The sequence below is a fragment of the Balearica regulorum genome, chromosome 15 (genome assembly GCF_011004875.1).
Source record: "Balearica regulorum gibbericeps isolate bBalReg1 chromosome 15, bBalReg1.pri, whole genome shotgun sequence".
Classification (NCBI taxonomy): domain Eukaryota; kingdom Metazoa; phylum Chordata; class Aves; order Gruiformes; family Gruidae; genus Balearica; species Balearica regulorum.
This window is the reverse complement of record NC_046198.1, coordinates 8,271,454-8,297,026: the sequence shown is the minus strand read 5'-3', so window position 1 is coordinate 8,297,026 and position 25,573 is coordinate 8,271,454. Positions and strand designations below refer to the sequence as shown.

General features: G+C 55.8%; 1 protein-coding gene across 1 annotated transcript in view; it reads left to right on the top strand.

Moving 5' to 3' along the window:
- The first annotated feature begins 1,726 nt into the window (after positions 1-1,726).
- CACNG3 (calcium voltage-gated channel auxiliary subunit gamma 3) overlaps positions 1,727-25,573 on the top strand; it is a 32,930-nt gene continuing 9,083 nt past the window's right edge. Inside the window, exon 1 of the mRNA XM_075767711.1 lies at positions 1,727-2,194. Within this exon, the coding sequence (XP_075623826.1) occupies positions 1,984-2,194 (211 nt within the window). The 5' untranslated portion in view covers positions 1,727-1,983. The remainder of the gene's footprint in view (positions 2,195-25,573) is intronic.

Genomic DNA, 25,573 nt, shown 5'->3' with positions numbered 1-25,573 from the left:
TGTGAGATATCTTTGCTGCCTCCTCCCCGGGACGCCTGCCTCTGTGCAGGATGGGGGCCGGGCAGGGTGCTGGTGTCAGGCGCTGCCCCACGCGCTGCAGGAGCTGGGTGACAGGCGTGGGAGCGGTGGAGGTGGCAGGATGAGGGAGCGTAATGCCACAGCTGAAGCTGCTGTCCTGGAGGAGCACCTGGGTCTCCCTGCCCCTTGTCCCAAGCTACCTTCATGGTAGCATCAGATCGCTCAAGAAAAGCACCCAGGTGCAGCCATGCTGCGGGGCTCATCTTGGTGTCCAGCCTGTGACACCACGGTGTGACCTGTGACCGTCGTGTGCTGCTGCCAACGCCGGTCGCAGAAACTGGGCAGCTGTAACCCCTTCCTCAAAAAATTACACAGAAAAAAGCCCCATGATTCAGCTTGGATGGATGCTTCTGACCACAATCCCCGAGTCTCCATCCTCACCCTCATCAGCGAGCGCTGTTGGCCCCCAGCCCACTGGGGACTGCAGCTCTCTGGATGGAAACACTGGAAAAAGCAGGAACTGGTGCTGTGCACCCCGGGGGAGCCCGGGCAGACCTGCCTCCAGCTCCAGCCTGAGCTCTGAGCAGAGGTGGTAAACGAGGCAAAGGGCCCGTAACGCAGCAGGGGAATAAACCAGGGTGATCCACAGCCGGGCAGCCAGTACAGCGGGCACACTGCGTGTGGAAGGGTGCTGGGGAAGAAATAGTGCGGCGTTGCGATCAGCATGCCCTGCCTAATGAGTGTGCACAAAGAAGGTGATTTAAGGTTGAGGAGGCTACTTAATTTCCACACTTCTTAATTTCTCAGTACCTGAGTTTTTGGTAACCTTCATAATTTTCTGTTTGCACTTTGGGAGTAAATAACTAGTATTTACATGTGAGCGCATACAAATGAGAACTGTGGAAGTACACACCAGCGGGTAAATCGTACGCTTTCCTGTCTCACCCGTAGCCCTTAAAAGACTATTAATTTAAGAGGTGGGTATATTATAGAGCTTATTCGAAAGGTCGCATGAGTCATAAGCTCATCCAACTGGCTGCAAAAATGTTTGAGAGATGAGGAGACAGCAGAGAGGCACAGAGAGAGAGAGTGAGGGTTTTAACTGGTGACGAACAATTAAGGAGCGTGATGTGGAAAACACCCCAAGGTACAGACACCTGCGATGGCTTTGGTCTGCCACGGCGCTGGGGCAGGTGATAAAAACCGGTCTCCGTGTCAGCGTGGGCAGGCGCTGGGGCACCCCCCAGAACCGCTTTGCTGTGACCCCCGCCCCGCCCCGGGGTCTGCGGGTGCCCGGGGCTGTGTCGGTGCGCGGCCCCTCGCAGCCCGCCGGTGCTCGGAGCCCAGTGCCGGGGCAGCAGCTCCGGTGCCGGGGCGGACCGCGCTCCCAGGGCTCCCAGCCGAGGCCGGGCGGGGGTCGGGGAGCCGAGCCGCCCCGTACCGGGGGCGGGGGGTTGGGGCCGGGTGTCTGCCCGGGTGCTCCCTAGGGTGGGCTCCCTCGCCCAGTCTCGGTTCCCCGGGGAAGTCCCGGTCCTGGCACCCCGGAGTGGGGTCCCCCTCTCGGTCCCCGGCCCCCAACCGGAACAGTCCCCATCCCGGGGCGGTGCCCCCGCCGCCGGCCGGGCGGGGGGCGGTTTCCAGGCGGTGCGGCCCCCCCCCCCCCCCCGCGGCCCGCCCTCCGCTGCCCCCCGCCCCCGCCGCCCCCCGCGGATGCCTTGGCCGGGCGGCGCGGGGGAGGCGCCGGGAGAGGCGCCGCGCTCCCGCCACGGGCGCACGGCGGAGCCGTTCCGCCTCGCTCGGGCCATGCCGGCCGGGCGCCCGGGGGCTCGGCGGCCCCGCGCAGCGCCGCCGCGGGGGCCCGGCTCGCCGCGGGCCGCGGGGGCATGAGGCGCCGAGCGCGGAGCGCGGCGGCGGGCGGCGGCGCCGGCCCTTCCCCTGCGAGCCGCCGCCGTAGGATGAAGCAGCATGAGGATGTGTGACAGAGGCGTCCAGATGCTCATCACCACGGTGGGAGCCTTCGCAGCCTTCAGCCTGATGACCATCGCCGTGGGCACCGACTACTGGCTCTACTCGCGCGGTGTGTGCAGGACTAAGTCCACGAGCGACAACGACACGAGCCGCAAGAACGAGGAGGTGATGACCCACTCGGGGCTCTGGAGGACGTGCTGCCTGGAAGGTACCGACCGCCCCGCCGGGGCGCCCCACCGCCACCCCCTCTCCCCTCGGCCCCGCGGGGGGACCGTGTCCAAAAGTTCGGGGGAGGGCAGGGGCATCCCGGGACCTCCCCCCCCACCCCCACCCCAGAGCCGGGCCCCCGGCGAGCCCCGGCACCCGCGGCCGGCGAGCGGAGCATCCCTCCCGGCCGGGCTGCCCGGCGGACCCGCCGCCCCCCCCCCCCCCTCCCCGGCTGCCGCCCTCCCCTCCCCGGGCACGGAGACGGCGCTTGCTGTGGCACCGCCGCGGGCGAGGGTGAAACTTCGCGGGTGGCTCCAGCACGCAGGACGCGGGGTCCGAGTGGAGCGAGGCCCCGGGTGCGGCCGCGGGGTGCGGGGGTCTCTCCGTGCCCGGGGACCGGCGCTGTCCGTGGGCAGCCGCGCTGTGCATCCTCCCGGCAGCGAGTTGCGTGTGCCTGCTATCGGGGAGATGGGGAGCTTCAGGCTGAGAGGCCACAGGTCCATCTCCCGGCCCCAGGAGCTGTTTTAATGCGAATTGCTCAGCAAGCAAAGCCCCTCCATCTCTCCCCCTCTCCGAGGCTCCGCAGGCACCATGTCCCTGTCACAGGGAACCTTGTTGCACCCAGCATTTTTATAGCCGATTCCCACCACCAGTGCCAGCCCTTCCCCTCTGAACAGCAGAGTGGGGCAAGGTGTGCTGCCGCTGTCCCCCCCCGCAGCGTGTGTGTCCCCCCCCCATCCCTCGGGGACTGCACCCCACGGCCTGGCCCACAGCTGGGCTGCTTCGCCACGGCTGCCCCACGGCCGGCTCCCACCTGCCCGGCCTTACCGCTTTGCCCCATTGCTTCACTCCTGCAGCAGTGCCCGGCTGAGAGGCCACGGCAGCTGCTGCCCTCCTGCAGCACAGGCCACGCTTTGGGGGCAGTTCTGACCCAGAGCTACTGGTCGAGATTTATACGAGCAACAGCAAGCTGTGCTTAAACATGAGCTTGAACCGAGCCAGGTACTGGTAGCTGTGCAGCAAAAAACAGCTGATGGAATCATACTGGGCCGTAACTTTTATAATTAGAGGCAGCAGTTGGTGTCCTCTGTACTCGGGGGGACCTGCACTGTCCTGCATGGCCCCGAGGGCATCAGGCTCCCCCCAGCCTGGGAGCGACGCCTCCGATGGTGGGGGCAAGCGAGCCGTGGCGGCCAAGCTGCTCCCTCCACGTTGGAAAGTTCTCGGTGAGTCACGGCCACAGATGCAGAAATGCCCTATCTGTTCCTGGTGCTCGGTCCTAAACCTGGTGAAGTCAATCAGCGCTTTCTTATTGATTCAAGGAGGGTTTGGATCATGCTCTAATTCCATAATAAATAATTTGAGATAATCTGTCTCCCCTCTTGGGCTGAGGGAGCCGAGGAGGCAGCAGCCAGGGCTGTGAAAGATGGGATCACTGGAGGCATGAGTAATTTCCAAAATTCTTGGTTTTGCTGGCTGTATTTTTTTTCAGCGAATATTTCATGTTTCCCTCACTGCAATAAATCACTGCTTTGGAAGGAACCAGTGAGGCCCCAGTCTCCTGGGCACAGCACACTCAGGGAAGGACTTAACAGGGCCATGCCAGAGCTCAGAGCTGAATCACAGTCCATCGGCCTGAGCGCAGGCGTGGGGCTGGCACCAGTGGGGCATGGGCTTGCCGCAGGGCTTATCACTCCCCAATGCATGTTTTCCCCCGGGCTGGTGCTCCCACAGCTGCTGGGACAGGGGTGGGAGTGGGGTGGCTCTGCACGGTGCCATGCTGGTGCTGCTCAGCCATGCCCGTGGACACAATCCAGGCCTGGCACTGGGCACAGGCTCCGGCATCCCTTGCGTGTGCGTGCGGGTGGGCAGCGGGGGCTGCGGGGGGGGCGTGCAGCACCGAGTCAGCAGCCAGCTGGGGAGAGTCGCAGCCAGTGCTCGGGGTGAGTACGTGGGGCTGCAGTGGTGCTGGGGGGATGCGGTGGTGCTGCTCATCACCCTCCTGAATTTTGCTGGAGAAAGGCACTGGTGTTTCACAGGCTGTTAACCGATGCGATGCTGGGAAAGGCAAACTTCCCCCAGCCGAGCTGTGCTGAGCTCACGCACGTTCCCGAGCGGAGGAAGGACAGTGCTGCAGCGGGGGCTGAGTTCCCCCCAGAGCCAAGGATCGCTGCTGCAGCTGCTCGGCCGCTTTCTCCGCCATTGCACCCTGTGCCAGGGGAGCGCTGAGCCTTGAGCCCCTGCACCCAGGACTTCTACATGCAGCAGGTCCTGTCTGATTCCTGCTGGCAGGGCCCTGCTGCGTCTCTAGTTTCTGTGCGCTCGTTGTATCTGGCTTGAAAAACAAAGGTTGCACTTTATCATCCTGCATTAGGAATGGATATGGTCAGTCAAAAGGGCCAGTTCTCCCATGGTGCAGAAGATGCTTTTAGCACTGAGCAGAGCTCTCTGCCCAGCGGAAAGCGCCTCGGCCTTGAACTTTCCACTGTTAATGGTGATTTAATGTGTGTAACGACGGGGAAATTAAGCTCCGGTTGCTCGTCTGGCTGAGTGTGCGTGGCAGATTATTAAAATGACCGACGTGAGCACTGGGTGCACGCTCCGTCGCAGATGCTCTTTAAATCCATGTCAGTCACACACGCGCAGCGCTTGCGTGGGAGCCGCTCGCACCACGTGAGCGTCAAAAGCCCATAGACGAGAGCGGATAAATCTTGAATGAAGCCGCCGCAGACCTATGTAGAGACACCCACGCTGGAAAACACAAATTAGTGGTTGACTCAATATCTGGAGCCCAGGCAGGCGTTCCCAGACTGCTGTGCTAGGATAGCCTCTCTTTTAAATTGCAGTGTTTGAATTCTAATTATCACTTTTACAATATGCGAATACTTATTAGGTATCTTCTTGTACTTCCCGCGGAAACGTGACCAGCGTTTGTCGGTGCGTGTCCCCCGTGGCTGTTTATCATCAGTTGTTTTCCTCTGTGACTTCTTGTTAATATAAATGGTAGGGAAATGCACGGCACTTCAGGGAGAAAGCTGAAGTTGAGAAATAGCTGCTTAGGCTTCTGTTGGTTTTAGGAAAGTAAAATAACTTTGGTTTTAATCAAACTTAATTGAATTCAGCATCATTAAACGCAGGGAGCCTCCTTGTCCTCCCTGCTGTGTGGTGTAGACTGGCTCCATGGCATCATGCGGATCTGAAACAGGCAGAAGTAGCAGGAGGATTGGCCAAGGCTGCTCGAAATACCGTATTTTCAGGCAACGTGGTACTTTTCCTTTCCTCCTTAATTTCCCTCATCAGAATAAAGTGCTCTGTCATTTCTGGAGGACTATGAGCGTTGCTCTGCCTGCCTCCCTCCCAGAGGATGCACGGCATCCTGCTGTCCCTCCGGGGTATCCTCAGCTGGGGTGGGATGTGGGGCGGTTTGCAGAGGACACGTCTGCCTACAGCTGCGCGAGGACATGGGACACAGAGCCGCTCCTCAGCTGAGCTGTCCCTCTTGGACCTGTCCCGGTCCTCCTACACCAGTGTCCCCCACAGCAGCAGCAGCCGGTGATCCCTCCCTGCCAAACCTGGAGAGCTTTGCTACAGTTTTGGTCTTTTTTGGGGGGAATCCTTTCTAAATGAAAACCTAATATTGTGAGTATTGCCAGTTGACCCCTACAGCCCACGGGACCCTGCCGAGCCATTTCTACACCTGACCTGCAACTCCTGCTTGGCTCCTGGTGCGTTTTAGACAGATGGTCAGTCCTGGAAACTTCAGCTGAGGGTGAATCGTCCGTGTCCCTAGGCCAGCTGTTGCACTGGGAAAAGAAATGAACCCCTAAGCTTCCTTTGAGCATAAGAAATAATCTCTGCTGTTTGCCTCTTTTACCCACAATTATTTCATGTTTTCTTTAATACTTTTGACAAAGACAGTGTTATAGCTCAACACTATTCTGGTAACAGGCAATCCCATGTAGAAATATCCCATCGGATGACAATGTACAGTCTCTGCAATGTGCCTCCCCGTCCCTTTAATAAAGCGCTGTTGATTCTGCATAATACTCATCTTTTACTTTGTCAAGAGAGCTAAATCAAATACCCTGTGGAACTCTAAATGTATTATGTTACCGATTTCCTTTATCAACCAAATTTGTAACCATATCAAGAAAAACTTATGAAGTTTGATAAATCTGTTTTCCGCAAGGCTGTTTGACATTTATCTCCTCCCCTGGTTCCTCCCTGGTGCTGCCACAGGTGATGCTGGGGGATGCAGCTCCTGCCATTGCCCATCACCATCACTTGTGGCATTTAACCAGCTTTTCCTGTCTTCTAGAAATTCAACAGAATGCCAAGGTTTATTAAAATCCATTTTAGATCTTCAGAAAACTTCTCAGCCTATTCTCTGAATGCTCTTGGGAGGAAGTTCTCTAGTCCTACCAGTTTCATGTTTACATTTAATTGTCGCTGTTTAGCATCCTCCCTAATTCCTGGCGGAATACAGGAGACTATTTGTCTCCAAGTACAGAACAGAAGTATCTGATGAATAAATAATTGTGTGTCACTTCTGCTTCATGACTGACAGTTGCACTGTCATGATCTGGTAGTGATTTACGTCGGTGGTAAAGCTCCTTTCTTCTAACTAAAGGATGCCTCCCTGTTTTGCGTAAACCCTTTGGTTGCAGCTTTATTTTAACTGATCCCATTAGCTTCTTTTATCAGCCGTGTGCATGTCCTAACTGCTACTTTCAATATCAAAACCACCGATTTTTAATTTTTTTACTGCAATTTTCAATTCCCCTTTCAGCAGGCCCAACAGAAGCGTGGGGTGCCAGGGAAGGGCTCTGCCCTTGCTCCTGAGTAGCAACCGTGCTTCTGCACTCATGTTTTTCCCCCAATTGGTTTTGTCTGTGGTTGCTTTTGGCTCTGCTGAGCTGAGGTGATTCGCACTGAAGGCGTTAAATTGGGCTGGAAGCAGCTGCCCCTGGACAGTCACCAGCTCTTCGCCTGCTTTCAGCTCCTCAGTCCTTCCGAGTGAGGCCAAGCAGAGAATTTCCCCAAGGTGACAGCAATATTGTTTCTGTTAGAAAGTTATTATCTTTAATTTTTAAAAGCACCAAGCAAATGTCCCTGAGATTGCAATCAGCCATGATAGAGCACTTTTTCTCGCTACTCATTATAGGTAGGTATTTAAGGAGCTGCTCATCCTGTTCCTCTGTCTGGTTGGTGTCTGTAATAGATTCTCATCAACAACCCGCCTTGCAATTGAACGCTTCTCCATGGTGCTCTTGGTCCAGCTCCGCGGTGCTGCCAGCACCACTGGTGACGGTGTCCCTGCTGCGGCTGCCAAGCTCCCCGTACGCAGCCAAGGTCCCCGTACGCAGCCAAGGTCCCCTTACACAGCCACGCTGACCTCGCTGGCAGATGGCTGCTCCAGCCCACTCACCCGGCAGCCCCAGCACGGTGCCCACACCGATGCCACCGCTCTGTCCCAGGGATGCCCACCAGCTCCGGCACCGCCGGCGAGGAGAGCCCTGGGGTGATGGCTGTGCGGAGAGGGACTGTGCGGAGAGGGACCATCAGCATGGGTTGGAGGTGATGGAGGGGGAGACAGGACAGGTCTGTAACCAGGTCAGGAGGTTTGGGGAGATGAACAGGGAGGGGTTATTTGCTCTTCATTATATGCGAGCTAGGAGGCATCAAGTTAACTTGTGTGATGGAAAGGAGACAATGGAGGCATCTAAGATGATAGTGATGAGTGAAGGTGAAGAGGGACCAGTTACCCATTTGAGAATATCTGATGTAATTACCACGCTGCAGGTTTAATAACCCTTCCCCTCTACCCCCAACAAGCCTCTCCAGCAGGACAGCACTGAGGAGGGGCAGGCCACGCACCCGGCACTGGGGTCAAACCAGGATCGAACAAATGCCTCGAGCACGGGGCTCTGCGAGGTGTCACATGCAATGCCCCAGGCATAACCTCTGACTTGGGAAATCCCTGAACCCTGACTGGGTGGAGGATGTATAGAATAGGTATTAATTACTGTCCTCTGATAGAGATAGAAATCAGTCTAGCTGGACCCTCGGTCTGCTCCAGACCCATGTTTTTGTGGCATGTGGCCAAATGCCAAGAGCCATAAAAATCCTTCTGGACAGAGAGGGGGCCCTGGCCACTGCCAGCCGGGGCTGTGCCTCCAGGCAGCCGGAATCTCACTGCTGTTCGGAACGTGTCCGGAGAGGAACCATGCTTCAGCTCGCTGCCACCAGCTCTGCTTTGAGAAACCGGCACTTCGAATAGCGGGTGCAGAATTTGCCCTCCTGGGATGCTGCAGCATTTATCTGGACAAAAATCCCATCTTCTGAGGTGATGTAGAGAGCTGGTTCCCACATTGCCTGTGAACAGCACGTGATGAATAAAATGTATGCTGTGAACAGCTCAGAAACAGGCATTTTATTGCTGCATAGGCGTGGTGCAGAGTCTGTCATCTCAAGAGCTGTTACTGTTTAATAGAGGTGGAAGTCTGAATTTGAATGAGGCTCAAGTGGGTTTTTTCCCGTGCAAGGTCACTATCTCCATTACAGCTGTAAAATAATTAGGGATGGCAAATGAAGGCTCCAAGCCCCGGGGCTGGGGCTGGTGGCTGGGAGTGTAGCTGTGGTTTAAGGGAGGATGCCCCACGGATTGGTGCTGGACCCTCCTCTTCCCGGTACCCAAGGAGGTGGGGTGCTGGTGCGGGCTGGCCGGGAGGTGCCAGCGGATGTTTGCTGAGAGCAGCCAGGGAGCGGGGAGAGATGCTCGGCTCTGCCGCCGAGAGCTACGTGGCCTTTGGTAAATCGCTTCCCCTCTCTCTGCATGCAGTTTTTTGCTAACATGGGGTTGGGTGGATTCATTAGCGTTTGTCTCTTATACAGCTCCTGGCAAGGCACACGGCGCTGTTGTTGCTGCTCCATAGGGTATAGACCCATCCCTGGCCACCGGCACAGCCCGCCTGGACCACACGGTGCTCTTTGGCACCACGGGCCACCTCTTAGTGGTTCAGGGTAATGGTCCAAGTGTGGAGACCTGTGATGCTCTTCAGTTGCCCATGCTATTTGGGATGAGATGAGGGGAGACAGCCATGGTATTAAACTTACTCAGTGCTTCTCGCATCTTGGTGGTTACTTTTCACATGGATTTCACCATGGATTTTTAATGAACACAGCGTGCTCTTCATAAATAGGCATTAACATCCTTTTTCAGGGAAATCAAAATTGCTCTTAAAATTATATAAATGCACTAACCCATAAGTACAGGGGGGGTTTCTCAGCCACTGCCAGAGGGGTCCTGCTTGGCAGGGGGGTTAATCCCTGGCTCACCTTGCCGATGAGTGTCTCTGGCTGACTCACGGCCGTGCACTGGCGGGATACAGATGCAATACATCCGCTGTCATTAACGCACATCAGCGCTGATAGGTGCTGAGGGTGAGTTAGTCAAAGACATCTGAGGGGAAAGGTACCCACCTCATTTACTGAGTCACTCCGAAGCGCCTGCGGGGAGACGAGGAGCGAGCATGGCAGTGCAGCGGGGTGCGAGCAGGGCTGTGTGCTGGGCGAGGGTTTTCTGCGACGTTGAAAGAACCTGGAAGGGCTCCTGCACGCTCGCTGCCCTGCTTCCCCATCAGTAAGGGCTGCATCTGTGCTACATCTAAAACTCCCTTTAATTTTTTTAAATGACACTTGGAAGCAGATTCCTTGAGGCTGATGTTTGACTGCATTTTGGGTTAGTGCTTGGTGTGGAGAGGATGGTTTCCCATCCCTTCCTAAGGTTTCATGGGTGGGTTCACTTTGGCTGACACTTCAGGCTCAGCACCCGAGGTTTTCTGTAGCTTTTCTCTGGGGTGAGGCACCCCGGGAATGCATCCATTGCTGCTCGCTCTGCGTCGTCCCACTGCTCAGGCTGTAACGAGCCGTGGCTCGCTCAGGGACACCACGGCAGCGGGCATCTCGAGATCTGTCTTTGATTAAGAAGACACCTGCTGTGATAAAGAATGACAGTGCCTGGGTGACAACTGGTGTCTTCCCCCTCGGCTTGTGCATGCTGACAGCTCTGCGGCGGCTCCGGGAGGAGAGGTTCCGCAGCCTGTGCCGAGGAGGAGCAGCGGGCTGCATCACCGCGCAGCAGATCTGTTACACAACCCCCGGCGTAAAACATCGTGTGACATGGGCCGGTGGGTCAGCCCTGGGGATTTGGGGATGCTTTCTGAAGTTTTCTTATTTTACCTTTGTGTTATCTTTTAACCATCTACTTACAGCAGGTGTTTAACAGTATCTCCAAAATGAAGAGTTCAGGCCAGGGTATGCTCTGTGCTTTAAAATGTCTGATGTGCTTTGGAGTGATTCTCTCAGAGACAGAAACCCGTTGACTTCTCACGGTCGCTCTCTGGACCGGAGGCACGCTGCGTGATGAGCAGCACACCTCTGCCTGGCCACGGGCTTTCCCAGCTGAAGCTGTTGAGCGATGGCTTCGCTTGCCGAGTCTGGTCCCTCGCTTGTCCGAGGTGGGGAGGGACGTGGAGCGGAGGTCGCTTGAGGAGAGCTGGCACGAACAAAGATCTGCTCGCTCTGTGGTCTCCAGAGAAACATGAGGACAAAGTGAGCTAACCTGAGTGCAGAAATCCCACACTCCACAACTAGAGGAGAGCCAGCTGCCTTTGGCAGGACCAGAAAACCCGGCCAGCCTCCCTTAGCAGCTCTGCCTCTGGGCCAGCGCTGGCAAAAAGGCCAGATTTTAATTGACTTGGTCTTATGGCAACTTGATGTTTTGCATTGGTTTGCACATCGTTGGTGCTCAGGCTCCCAGAGGCGGGTGCACGCTGTGGTCGAGGTAAGCGCACGGCCAGGGCTGCAGCCATCGCCCCGGGCTGCCCCGCAGGGACCCGGTGACGGTGTCCGGCAGCAATGGGCAGCGCTGCTGCCGCTCCCGTCATGCCAGGGGATTTGCCATCCTCGCTGAGCTCTGTGGCAGGCAGCCTCAGCAGCAGGGCTGATTCGCCATCATTTAACCACCGTCTCGGCTCCAAGGATTTACAAGGATGCTAAAACTGCCGCGGTCCGTTCCTTGTTGCTTCGGCTGTGCTCTTGCTGCTGCCCTCCCTGCTCCGGGGCTCCTGCCACTCTGTGGCTTGCTTGCCCAAAGGAGAAGGGGTCGAAAGAACTTCTCACAACAGGATTTTTGTTCCCTTGTGTGGTGGGACGCCTGGGTTTTGCTCGTCTTCCTAACCCTTGCAAAAAATCACTTGTGCACTGGGTGAGTGACTGCGTTTGACAGGCTTGAAAATATCAGGGTTCTTCATAGTCATCATGTGGAGAGGCAGGAGAAATGATTGTGGCTGCTGGGCGGGTGATGTTGCATGATGATTTTCTCAGATATTGCCTGTTTCTTATCTCCCGACACCACCATCTATAGACAAACCTGGCGCTGTCGGGCTGCAGAGGATGGCTTAGCCGTTCCCACGTCAGGTTATTAGGAACTGTGTTGTTTTATCATACAGAGACGAGCAGAGTCATACGGAAATGATAAGGCAGGCAAGGGAAGGCAGAGGGCAGGCGTGGGAGCAGGAGCAGCACCTCCCTGCCATCCCACCGCCCTCACTGGGAGCTTAGTGCGTTCGCTTTTTGCCAGGCGGTTTGTATTGAGGGAGGAGAATTGGGCCGGGACAGGAGCCCTGCAGGGAGCCGAGGGGGACGTGCGACCCTCCCCAGGCTTTCTGGGGGCTGCTGGGAGCCCACGGGGGTGTTGGCATTGGCAGTACATCCCGTGGGACTCGGGCGGTGGAAAGCAGTGACAAAGGCGGCATTTGAGGGCAACGTTGGTGTTTGTGCCTCGCAAACGGTCGGTCACGTTTCCAGTTTCATTGATGATTTGGTAATTGTCCCTTAATTGTACCTTTGCTCTCAGTTCACGCCTGGAATCGCAAAGGGAGGGGAAAGCGATCCCCAAAGAGGCTACCAACAAGTGACTACCCTTTTAAAGTGTTCCTGGTTTTAACTTCTTAAAAACAGTGTTGGCTTATGCTTCGTCCTGCAGAACCACCCCTGGCCGCAGGGATGGCACCTCTGCCCCCGCCTCCCCGAGGGGCTGGGCTCCCTCCTGACCAGAGAGCACAAACTCCTCGGGAAAGGCTGGCCGATGCTCAACTGGATGTTAAAGACCAACTTACAACTATTTTTTGCAACTGTCAGAGTGCTTTGATGCATCAGCATCATCAATTGCATCACATGATGTCATCGCATGAACAATTACAACAGGGTGTGAGAGTCAGCAGCTGCTTTCCCTCTGGGCTGCCTCCTACCCGACCCCAACCTCGGGGCTGCTTGCCTAGCCGGGAAAGGTCACTGTCGCTTCGTGAGACAGACTGTGTTCTCACGTCGACTTTCCCTGCCGTCCCGAGCCTGCCGCAGCTCCGGCTTTGCCTCACCAGCCAGCCGAGGCAGTCGTTTCTGCCAGGCTGCACGGCATCCTTTGCCAAATCCTCCATTTGCCTTAACAGCCTCGCTCAGCTGAGCAAACCTTATCGCAGCGCAGCAGCTGTGCCGCACGACTTCACCGCCGAGCAGCCGGCGACGCTGCCGCAGAGCGGGCTGGGGAAATGGGGACCCCGTGAGGCAGCGCAGCGGGGTCCCCCCCGGGCAGGGACCTGCTGCTCCCCCCTGCCAGCCCACGGTGCGGCAGCAAGCCGGCAGCAGGTCTGGAAGCCTCTCGCAGCCCTGAGGCTCGTTCTCTCCGCGCCGGGAGAGTCTCTTGTCATTCCTTAGCACGCTTCAGCCAAGGATGAAAGTGTTTTCTGTACATTAGTCTTCGGTCTTCGCTCCAACGTGAAAAGCTGAAGAAGGGCAAGAGGGTTCACGCCTTTCAGAGAAAGTAGGAAAGCTGCAGCCCAGGGTGTGAGACCTCTTAGCATGCTCCAGTGAGGGCACAGGGATGGCAGCGGGACCAGGGGGAGGTGGTGTGCATATTTGAAATAATTTTAAATAATAAAAACAGTTTTAAATAATATCTACTCTGCATATTACTGCAACCTGCTCCGATTCCCACTGCTACTGTGGGAAGCATGAGAGCTGCTGCTGCTGCACCCAGCCTCAGCTGGCAGCAGGAGAAGGGCAGGTCCCCGCTCCAGGGTCGGTCCCCTCGGGGCAGAGGCACCCTCCTGGCTGGGCTTCCATGCATCCCTATAGACGTGTGCCGTACGGCTTTCCTGTTTGTCCTAGCTCGCTTGCGGCTGAAGTGAGAGACAGACGTGTCAGCGCCTCCGCCCCTGAGCCGCACTCTCGCAGCGCAGCCCGTCTGCAGGCAGCGAGCGCTCGGCCCCGGGGAGCGAGCGGTGCGGTGCGGTACGGTGCGCTGGGGTGTGGGACCGCTGCAACAGAATGGCCCTCTCTGCCCATTGTAACACGCAGCAGCTGTGTCCGTCACAGGCGTTTGGTATGTGTGAGCTGGTCTCCATCACCTGCGGTTCAGTACGAGTGCAGCGTATGTAAAACTGCAGCATCGAAGTGCGTATGTCGGGTATCGTGCCTGTGCCGCTCACCGGAGGATCTCGAAAGCAGCCCTGTCTCTTCAGCAAGGGCTTTCCAGAGTACACAAGTTCAGTCACTCGTTTAGAAATTATTTGCATTGTCCATTTGGATCCCCCCCAGGATGAGGAAAAGTCTTCCAGCAAATAGGAGAAGCAGAATGTCCCACTGGCACCCAGGAGTTTTGTTCCTCGGGGTCCGGGTTTCGTCATAATTAGCCCTGCTTGCAGCACAGGCTCTGGCAGCGCTTTCGGCCGGCTGGGCAGCAGCGCTGTCACCTCCCGCACAGAGCCTATTTCCAGGGCTGTGAAATCCCAGGCTCTGCGCAGCTCCAGCTGAGCACCCAAAATGAGCAGACGCTTCTGATCTGCATCTCTCTAGTCCTCCACTACCCATCTGTAAATTGGGGATAACATCACCTGCCCCATCTCAGCGCGGGAGCCGGAGGAGACTCTGAGACTCTCCCGTGCTGCCGGAGCCGAGCGGGGAGCCCACGGAGGGGGAATAGCTCCCTCCTGGCAGCGGGCGAGGTGAACGAGGCCGGGGCCGATAGTGAACACAGATCCGCCAGAAAGCACCGTGCCCTGAGGGATCTGGCGGAGGTGGGAGCAGGCGAGGGCTGAGGAGCAATGACGCAGTAAATACTGGTAACCCAACGTACGGGGGGCTGGCCCCAAGCTGCACAGAGTGCCCCATCCCCGCAGCCCTGCCCTCGGTGCAGCGTGCATCACCTCCTTTAGCCAAATCTGTAGGTGCATCATCAAGAGTGAGGGCAGGTGTGTGCCATGAGCATTAACCAGGCTGGAGCTGCTGAGCTGCAGCTGGGACAGACCCATTAAAAGGGCTGCCATGGGGCACTGGTCTCCCTGCAGGAATGTGCAGCGTGGGCTGAGCGTAAAGTGACGCACCCTGTGCACGAGCCTGAGCTGGAAATGGGGGAACACACCCATGGGAGCAGCCCCAGGTAAGCAGCGTGGGGGGGGCTGGCAGGGCCAGGGCAGTGCAGGCAGCCCGTGCCGTGCGGGTGTAGCAGTGTGTGTCCCAGGATGCTTCCCGTGTGCTGGGGGGGGTGTCTCGTGTCTCTGGCAGACACCACCCCTCTGGCTGTCCGTGGAGCACAGCCCTGCTGCCCTTGGAGCCGATGGCAAAACATCACCTGGCTTCAACAGCAGCGGGATGGGCTCTTCTGTGTGATTTAATGCGAAATAGGGAGGAGATGGAAAGCGTTGGCACGAGCTGTGGAGCTATCCCCCTTCCAATCTCTATTTGGCTGCTGCTGCCTCCTGGTAGAGCAGAGCTGTGTGGGAGCTGGGGTTGTTTCAAAGCCCTGGAGGTATTTTAGCAAAATGTTTTGTGCTTTGACTCAGATTTGGGAAGCTGGGGGAAGGTGAGGCCGGTTTATTGCCAAGGTCATGGTGTGAGCAGCTTGAGGACCCGTGGGGCAGTTTGCCCGGTCTGACCCATGTGAAAGCAGAGCAGGTTTGTAGCTGGCAGTGCCGTCCTGGTCCCTGCCCCGAGGTTATCCAAATGCAGAGCCTGCAGTGCTGGGACTGCGACATGGGCAGGGGAAGGGAGAGCCTTAAATAGAGGGGTCCCACATGCTGCCTGTGGGCAGGAGAGCGTTTCGAGGGCCCAGGGATGCTGGTTGCAATGTGCTGGGCTCTCTTGGTGCTGTGGAATCCCAAAGTGATGGATGATGGACAGGACACACCATCCTCCCATAGCTGTCCTGTACGGCAGGTCGAGGAGTTTCCAATGGCAAAGCACTTCCGAAGGCAGCCAGGCGGAGCGAGTGCTGTGCAGTGGAAATTCCTCTGAATTTCTGGAAAGCTTACCAGGGCATGGGTAGGCATCTTTTATTTCTCGGAGGGGGAAGGCAAGGTTGGCATCATTCATTTGCCAGCAAAGTTTTCTCCTAATGCTCAGTCTGCAGGATAATCCCTTCTCGTTCACCAAAAAAAAGCCAAGAGTGAAACTACGGTGCTACTCTTGAATATTGCTTTTCCCCATCTGGGGCATTGGAACCGCCTTCCCGGGGCTCTCTTCCCCTCCCGCAGATGGTGAGGAGGCGGCTCTGCCTCCTGGCAGGCAGCGAGCTAAATCCGTCGGTGCTGGATGTGCTCAGGGTACCTGCGATAGCGAGCGGGGCTGGGACGGACCCTGACCCTGGGTTACGCTGAGCGGAGCAAGCCTGGTGCCAGCCGGGTAAGGGAAAGTGGGGACCCTGGGGCTGCGGGCTGCCAGCACCCCCCCGCTCCCGCACCGGCAAACATGCAGCACGATGCCCGCTGAATTTCCTGAAATAAATACTCTTTGATGGATCGAGTCCCTTTTAGCGCATCAGCTGAAAACTTCAAATATTTATATCGTCAGGAAGATGTGACAGAAGTATATATATATTAAAAAAGTGAAGGCAGGTGCTTGAGTGGCAGTCCTGTATTTGAAGTTCAAATACTTACCTTCAAATCAATGCTATAAAAGAGGAACAAAAAAATAAATTTAATATCACTTTTGCAAGGAAAACAACCTGCCGAGCCTCCTCCCAGGCTAAATGTGCTTTAAAGTTTGACTGTGCAGCTGTAAAAACTATTGATGAACTGTAAACATGAAAAGATCACCCTGCTCATGGCCTGTCAAAAGCATTAGGTTGGAAATGCTCTGTGCTCCGCTCCAGCATGACTCACCGAGTCCTCAGCAAATGTGTTTATTTGTAAAGATCCTTATTTCAGAAATAGTGACCTTTTTAATGCCTCGTGCAGCGAGCTCGGAAATTTGAAATTGCCTTTTGGCAACTTGCAAGTCTTGCTGAAGCTCTGACAGCGCTTTCCATGGCGATTTACATATTTTTAGCCTTGATATTCTGCACTGTGGGGCTCCTTTGGAAAATGATTTGCTTTTTGCAGCCCTCAATGCAATTCGGCATCTGCAGCGCTAGGCTGAGCTCGGGCTGTGCAGCGGGCACGGGGGGATTCGCTTGTTTGCCTGACGGGCTCCTTACAGCACACCTTCCAAGCTTTCTGCCTCTTTGAACCCTCCCTGGTTTTATTAACATCCTCCTTGAAAAATGGACCATGGTATTAGTCACAAATTCGAGCAGCTGCTTCAGCTTGAAATAGGGGAGAGAACTTTGAAGCTGTTATTCCAGAGCGCTCTGCATCAAAGCACCAGGTTAGCATTTTTGGCCATCACGTTCGTCGTAGCTTGTCAGGTTGCCCGAGCTCGGGGTCTGCACTTGCCGGCACGCAGCCCCCGTTGCCAGCACCCCCGCTGCCTGCCTTCGGTCACACCAAAGCAAATTTGGTGACCAGCAACCTCATCGCTCTGTGTCTGTGGTCTGTCCCCTTGTTCTGAGTCCCCACTTGTGCCATCAGATACCAGCACCTGGAGCAGTCGAAGGAGCACAGCGGCACCGCTCCTTGCTGTGCCAGAGCGCGCTGGAGCCCTGGGAGGGTGGGCAGCCACACCACTGCTGCCCTGCCGCAGAGCATCTCCATCCTCACAGTCCTCGGGAACTTCTTGGTGAGGCGTTAAGCATCGCTGTTAATTGCTCAGTCAGCTCCTTCAGCGTGTCTCTTTAAGCTCCGGGATGTGAATATGCTGAATGTGAAATGTTGCAGTTGTAATAACAGTTATTTAACATTTCTCAGTCCTGTGACTAACGCTTCTGCCATTTGTGTTTGGTAACGGGCGATAGCATTGCTCCTTTCAGTTGTTGTTGTTCATACTAATGCATCGGGGAAAGATGTTTTGATGGTTTTTCTACTGTTTGTTTGTGTCCTTCATCACTGCTCTACAATTTCTAGTTGCTGATTTATATTCAGAGTTATGAATATCTCCTTTCTTCTTTTTGTTGGGCATACTTTTATTTTTATAGCTGTTTACATATTAGCCAGGCAGTTTTTAAACTGATGCAAACTCCTGTCTCGGTTATGAGTTTTGAGGTAAAACACTCTTAAATCATTCTCTATTCACAGTCATGCCTTTATGGTTAAATCCATTCTCCTAACTGATTTGGCTTATAATTGTTTTCTGCTCTGTGAATTGACCTTTCAAAGCACTAAGAATATATGCTAGTGCCTCGGACTTGCATCTGTTTGCCCATAAGAAGCATAATGAAGTCATGATTGCTTGGGCTTGAGCAGCAACTAGTTTTTAATTCTGTGATCCATTCCCCTTCAGCTGTCAACATAGAGTCTAAAATAGCACTCCCCTGTGCTAGATGCCACGCTTCAGAGCTATGAAATTGTCATTTATAGGTTTTTAGAAATTCAGAGGACATTTTAATACTGGCAAAGTGAAACCTCCAGCTTCCCACCATAATGCAGCTTTCTCTCCTACTTATTATAAATATGGTGCTTAGGCAGCCTCTGGTGTGATCTGGCCTCTGGCACAGCTCGCGGTTTGAAGCAGGCACCAGAGCACCCCGTATCTATAGATTATCTTTGGTTAAACAAGGTGCCAGTAATTCAGACAGGGGATCCCAGGCTTTTACACTCTTGAGCCTTGTTTTTCCCACCCGATCCCTTCTGGGCAGGTTTTATCATTGATTTTCAGTGTTCTGGCCACACAGATCTCTCTGCAGGGCTCAGAAATGCCACGTGGATCAAACTCACTCCAACAAACGAGTGAGTCTGGATCCTTCTGTTTGCTGTCCCGGCTGGGGTGTGCCGGCAACTGAAGGGCTGCCTTTTGCTTTCTTGATGGGTTTTGTTCTCACCATCTTGACGTCGTGCTGGAGGAGGGCTTGATTGTTCCCTGGTTCCTCCCTCCCCTTTTTCTGCCGGTTTAATGCCTCTGCGTTGCCTGGCCGCTGCCGGGGAGGCTGTCGCTGCGGGAGCGGTGACCTCCAGCCTTTTCGGGGCTGCTTCGGGCGCTGCTGTTCTCCCCAGCAGCAGTACAGCTGTGTGTGAGTCCTCGCTGAAGGTTTTCTAACATAAAGCACAGTGCTGTGCTGGAGAGGCTGTGGAGGCTGAAGATGGACCCTGTTAATGCGAAACTTCGGTTATTCCAACAGACTGCAGAAACGGCGCCCTGAGATGTGACACAGGAATGGAAGTTGTAGACACTGTGAATGATGCTTTTTGGAGGAGCTGATTAGCAGCCTGGCAAGGGACACATGTCTTGGTTTAGTCCTGCATCCCATGTCCATCAGGTTATTCAGTGACCAGAGTGGGCTGATGGGGTACAAAGGCTGCAAACGTGATGGAGCCAGGCTAGAGGTACACCAGCAGTGAAGAAGACAAAAAAAAGATGTTTGATGCATGGAAGTTGTGTCCAAATCAAAAGAAACAGAAAAGGGCATGAATTTCGACAAGTTAAATGAAGAGCTATTAAAAGGCAGGCAGAAATGATCATGAAGGACAACTTGCTGAAGGCATAAAAAGCAATAATAAAATCTTTAACACTCAAACACATCCCTGGCTGCTGTAGGCTGGGTGTCTGGTGGCTGTGGCTTGGGGAGCAATGGCTCCCTGTGGGAAAATGGGGGGGGAATTCTTCCTGTGGTGGGGGTTGCTGGACCTCTCTGGGCAGGAAAAGTGAGGTTTGGGAAGGTGACAGGATGGAGTTGGGTCCATGCTGCTCTTCTCAAGGTGACATTGCTGTGCCTCCAGACAGATGAGAGTGAAGCTGGGTGCTGGGCTTACCTGCTCAGCTCTGGCTGGGGGGTGCCAGCAGGGACCCCCCAGTGCACTGCCCAAAACCAAGCCCCACGGAGGAGCGCAGCCGCGAGTGCAGGGCTGGCAGGGACGGGGTTACCCAGAAGGTCTGCGGCAGGGCCCGCCTGGCAGCCTGGCTGCAGGGTCAGGTGGCCGATGGCACTTGCTGTGGACAAGGATGGAAAAGGGATGCACACGGGGAGGAAACGCTCACCTGGGGAAACAGAGATCCCTATGGAGAGCTCTTGGATGCACTAGTTCTCAGCAGTGATGGGAAAGGGGACGACAGGGATTAACCCAAGCCCTCCTTCCCCAAATGAGCACAGAGCTCCTGCACTGCGGGACATATCCGCTTTTCCCGCATCCTTTTAGTAAAAAGCTTTGTGATCCAGGAATCTCACGGGGCTGAGCTGGCCGCCCCTGTTACCGACAGCCAAAGATGAGGCTGGAAGGCATGCCCTTCCCAGAAGCTCATCAGTTAACCCAACTGAATCTAAAATGTTCATTAAACAAAGGAGAGCGGGATTCTGCCCTGACTGCATCTGCGCAGAGGGAGGTCCTGGTGCCTCGGGCACAGGGATGCTCAGCCAGGGCTCCCGCTCCTGCCCCATCTCTTACCATCAATGTCTCCAAGCAGGCAAACAAACAAAAGATTATTAGGGGTATTTTTAATTGCTAGAATTGTATTAATTTAAACGGATAAACTCAATCAGTGAAGCTCATTAATTTCTAGCACATGGCTTATTTACACTGATTCTGGCTGCTCCAGCACTCATTTCCCTATCATAGGAATGTCAATTACCTTTTAAAATAAAAATCAATGTTTATTCACTGTTAAAGATAAAAGATGAAATGGTTTCCTTAGACATGCTGATGAGCGCTCTCTTTTCCCAGCCTGATCCGAGGGCTCCTGGTGCTGGCGGCCAGCTGCCTGTCACCGTTGACATGCCACAGAGGGGATGGCAGTGCCTTGGCCACCCTGCAGGGAAGGGGCCACCCTGGGCCCCCCCGCTGGCAGCAGCCCCCTGCACCTTCCTACCCCATCCTGGCTGGCTGGGAAAGCCCAGCGTCTTCCTTGGAGCCGGATTTGTGGCGAGGCGTTTCCCTGCCATGAGCTCCACTGATGTGGAAGGATGGAGGGAGGAAGGAAACCCAGGGGAGCGCGGGGGGAGACCCTGGAAGGCAGCTCCAGTGCATTACCTGATTACTTTTATAATGAGAAAAACAAAGCTAAACCCTCGAAGCGGAGCGCTAGAAATTACCCATCATTTTCAAACTTTTTTTCCTCCTCTATTATTCAGAATTGTTTTGCTTTTCTGAACTGCCTTGTGTAGGTTGCAACAACCCCACAGATTCCAGAATGGGAGATGATGAGTCACTGTCAAAAATGTAGATTTCTTTTTTTTTTTAATTTTTTTTTCCTTTTAGCAATGCTGAGGGAGTAAAGTCTCTGTGACACACGCCGATCACCGGAACCTCACAGGCTAAAATTGGCAGAAGCTCCCAGTCCACCCATGGGTGTGAGTGCCCAGATTGGGCCCACAACTGCCCCGATGTGTCCCCTGTGGGGATGCCCATCACGGGCAGCGTGGAGCTGGGTGCTGCTCCCCCAACCCCGCCGAGCTGTCGGGGATGTGCAGGGGGGGCTCAGTTCTTGCACTGCTGTGCATGTGCTTGCGCTGGCCTCAGCGTCCAGCCGGCACTGGCACCGCACAGCCCACCTCTGCCGCCTCCTCGCTGTTGCACTTGTTTCATTTGACTTGGGTTTTTTCCACTGGTTTTTTACAACAGGAAAAAAAAAAATCCCTCAGAAAAGGCATATCTGTGTAGGTGACTCTGCTCAGACACAAACCACCACCGCAGAGAGGGGGAGAGAGTGTGAAGTAGAGACTGAGCCAGATTACGGCAGTACCCTGGTGGGGAGCTGATGTGGTGCTGCCAGGGCGGTGGGGATGTGCCGGGGGGAGAACTCGTCCTGGGGAGGAGGACTTGTCGCACTGGCTGGCGGTGGGGAGCCCAGTGTCCATCCCAACAAGGAAGGAGCTGATGGCTACAGGCAGTAACGCAGAGCACGGGGCTTTTTAAGCCAACACACGGGTTTAGCTTAACTTAGCTGCTCTCCAGTGCAGTTTAAACAAATAGATGCGTGTGTAAAGCGGTGACAGTCTGAGGAGTCGCAAAACCGATTTGATGGAGAGGACAGGTCTCTCACCTGACTCCCCGAGGTTTCCTTGGCTTTGGGAGGAGAGCAGACCCCTTCCCAAGGTGCCTGCATTGGGCAGTGTCCTTGGCTCGAGCAGCTCTTCCAGCTGGGTCCCTCTGAGCCGTGGGTCTGGGGTGTCCGGAGCCTTCGCTGGTGCTTGTCTAAGCTGCTTGTGTTGTCTTTGAAACTGGACTGCGTTGAAGACTTTGTGATGTTGGAGGCGATCAAGATGCTGGGGGGTGGCGAGGACCCCAGCAGCCCTTCCCGGGGACACAGGACAGAGCTGCTCGGTGCCAGTGCTCCCGTGCTGGCTGAGCTGAGCCCTGTGTGGTGGCCGCTGGTCTCCGGGTGATGGCCAGGTCTAACGCAGACCTGAAACCCCGGAGCTTTGGAATCTCACACCAGGGACCTTATGCAAAGAGCCTCAGGATCCCTCGCAGAGCGTGAAGCTGGGGAAGGGAAGGAATAAGGATGAATTTCTTTCCATCTCTCCAAGCATCTGGGAGGTGGGTGGGAGGTAAAAAAAGATGAGCCCTGAAGTTTTAATTCCTCGGAGATATTTAGGTATCTTGCTCTTGTTACTCAAGGGAGTGCAGAGCCTGAGCATCTCTGAGGATGTGCCGCAGGCTTGTACCCCAGCACTTGCCAGCTAAGCTTGCACCTCTGATTCTTCAAGGAATATTAATTTTCAGAGAACTTAAACCATAATGACCCCGCCACTTCCTCCAAACGGATTTGGCATGCCAAGGTATCTTTAGGAAGGCCATTACTGTAAACCACAACTCAGGAGATAACCGAAATTTATCGGAAGGTGTGGAGAGCTGAGGGCTGAAAATGTGACCTCGCCCCAGGACTTCTCTTCCTCCTGGCTGAGCCGACCAACGTGAGGGGAGAGAGGAATTTTGGACTCATTTAAGAACAGTGTTAGCTCATCTTCCCCAGCCTGAGTCTGTTTGCACACTGAGCAGTAACAATCAGAATAGTCCCTGTTCCACGGGATGAAAAGTAACAAGATTTTAAAACCATAACTAGAGCTCTTTAGTCTTCTGGCTGTCTGGGTTAGGATTGATATTCTTAGCTGTGTTTCCACCATCACGAGAATCGTACTTCCCTCCCTGCCCCCCACAGCCCTCCCTGGGGAAAAGGGCTTTGAGAGGAAAAAGACCTGAGATCAAATCAATTAATTGCCTTTGCATTCTCCAATAAATGCAGTGCAGAGTATGTACATGGAAATACAAATGAACTAAAGCAGCAGCGACAAAACCCTGCTGAAATGAAACGTTACCTTGTGTAAGGCAGCCCTTGTCTGGGGGAGAAGGGGTGACTCGCAGGAGGCAGGCGTTAGTCACGTTATTTAACGTGCAGCTCGAGGATGCTCTGATCTGGTGGGGATGAGAGGGATCGAAGAATCATGCAGACCGCAGGATGAAAAACAGCCCCGCGGGAGGGGAAGGGATGCATTTACAAAACCAGTGAATACAAAATGTGTTATATGAGTTCATCTCTTCCAAATTAAATCCAGTGCTACCTAAAAGGCAGGGCTCGCTGCAGCGAGCCTGGAGCTGTCGGGCAGGGACACCTTGCAGGCACTGCATGGCTGATGATCCCGTTGCCACGTACAGTGCTTACATGTGGAAAATGCCCAGGAAGATTTGCCAAGTGGAGAGGACTTCCCTGCGATGCCTGGGGATGCTCGGGGTGCCCCCGGGGCAGCCGCTTGCCAGAGGGTGGTCCCTGGATTAAAGCGGGACCATTAAATCAAGAGCCTGAACCAAAGCTGGCTGAAACTGGTGCGGGGCGTGGATGGGTGCTGCTCTGCTGCTGGCCAAGGGCTTTGTCAGGTGCGAAGGACGAGGGTGGAGCAGGCACCTCAGGAGAGGTCACACCTAACCGACAGCAGAGCTGGAGTCTCTCATGCTGGCCCTGCCATGGCAGGGTGCCCCCGGCACCCCCAAGGGCTGGGGGAGGCTTCCTGTGGGGCTCAGATGGTGCCCTGAGGTTCAGGTGTCTGGTACTGGGGTCCGTTCTCACGGCTCGCTGCAGTGGGGGAGAGGGACGTGGGGAGCAGCGCATCTGCATACCGCTGCCTGCTCCAGCGGGTCCCTCATGACCAAGCACTGACAGCGGGGCTGCTTGTCCCCCAGCTCATCTCCCGGCTGGGCTCCTCCGGCTGTTCTCCCAGCACCCTGGCTGCTCCTCCACGCAGTTTGGAAGCGCCTGGGCTGCGGGAGGGTCGGGAGCTGCTCAGTGCTCAGGTTTTAATCCAGCCTGGGCAGGGAGCATGGTGCTGTGCCGCACAGCCGAGCATTTGAAGGACACGCTTGTCCTGGCCAGCCAGCCCTGTGCCACCATGAGTGTCCCATCCGTGGTGGGCACGGCTCATCCCCGGTGCTCCTGCTTCCCACTGCTCGCTCAGGCTCGCCCAGGCACTTGTGGCAGTTGATGTCAGCGCTGTGTTGGCTGACTTATCAGACTTGAAGATACCAGCCCTCGGGGGGCTGTGCCTCCCCTCCCTGGGCATGACAGCGGCGTTTCCCACTGCCGGTGGGTCTGCACTGCCCTGCCGCTGTCCCTGGAGCTCCCTGCCCCTGGGGCTGGCAGCAGCGTCGGCCGGGGGAGAGCATGGAGGTGGCAGCGGGTTGTGCAGCCACAGATGCTCCTCCGGGGACGAGGGGAGTAAGGCGAAACAGGACAGCCGTGTAATGTGACAAAGGATTATCTTGCAGGCTTTGTGGCTGGCACTTGTCCAGCTGCTTCAAACCGTTGTTTCCGTGTCTCCTTGCTGGTGCCTGTTGGCAGGGCACTGTCCCAGCATGTTTGTGCCTCTGGGGCACCCCGGAGCGTGTGCTCCTGTGGGGAGGTTGAGCTCGCTGGCAGCCGTGCGTGCTGAACGCGCCCCACGCGTTCTTGAGCAGGACCCTGCCGGAGGAGGGGATGGGCAGGTCTGGTTCCTTGGTACAGAAGGGAGAAGCCAGCCAGGGCGGACGAGGGGAAGCAGCGTGGGCTGACGGGGGCTGCCTGGCACAGCCCCACTTCCCGGCTGGAAGGCTCCGGAGCGGGGCCGCACGAGCTGCTGTAAGCAGAGCTGGCTGCTGCCGCGCCGGGCTCTGGGCAGGGAAGTGCAGCGATAAGCTGACTTGGCTAACCAGGATTCACACTAACAGGAGGAGAAAATTACCCAGATCTACCACAGAGACAGCTGAGCAGGGAATGAATAACCGCAGCAGCACGCTGCCTTTGCTGGTGCTCTCCCGGACAGGAGATGAATTAAACCCAAGGTGGTGTGACTCATGCACGCAGCGCAGAGTTGTGTTGCGGGCATGGGCATCAGCTGGGGAAGTTACTCGGGAGCAGGCTGGAGTGTGCTGAAACCAGCAGCCCGGTGTGCCCCTGACAGGCAGGAGCTCCCCGCTTCCTCCTGCGAAGGGAGAGGAGCCTGACCACCAACGCTAAAAGCACGGGTGATTGCCGGGGGAGGCAGCAGCCCCCTGTACAGCCCCCTGACCAGCCTGTCCGTACAGCACGAGCCGCTCTGGGAGCCGTGTGCGGGCCAAGGGCTCACAGGTGGATGCTGGCAAGGGGCACAGTGTCCCCAGGCGAGGTGTTAGCGGGGGCTGAGGCTGCGAGTGCCGGGAGCAAGTGGCTGAGCCTGTACCCGAGCCGGGACAGCGTCCTGGTGAGTCCCGCACTGGCCAGTCCTCCCCAGCTGATTTCTACGTGCAGCCAGCCCCAGCGCCAGGCAGGGCTCGAGCCCCGGCAGTGGGGGGCATCTTGTGCCTGAGCTTGCAGGGGGGTCTGTTCTGGCAGGGGGTCAGAGATGGCACAGAGCAGGAAATCTGGCATGGCCTCTGCCTCAAGTCCTTGCTACAAAAATGTGCCCGGGGAAGGAGGCTCCAGAGGTTGAGGACTCTGATAAAACCAGCTTCCTTTATGCCTGCAATGATGTATAGCAGGGCCCAGCTATAAAGGCAGGAGAGGAAAGCCT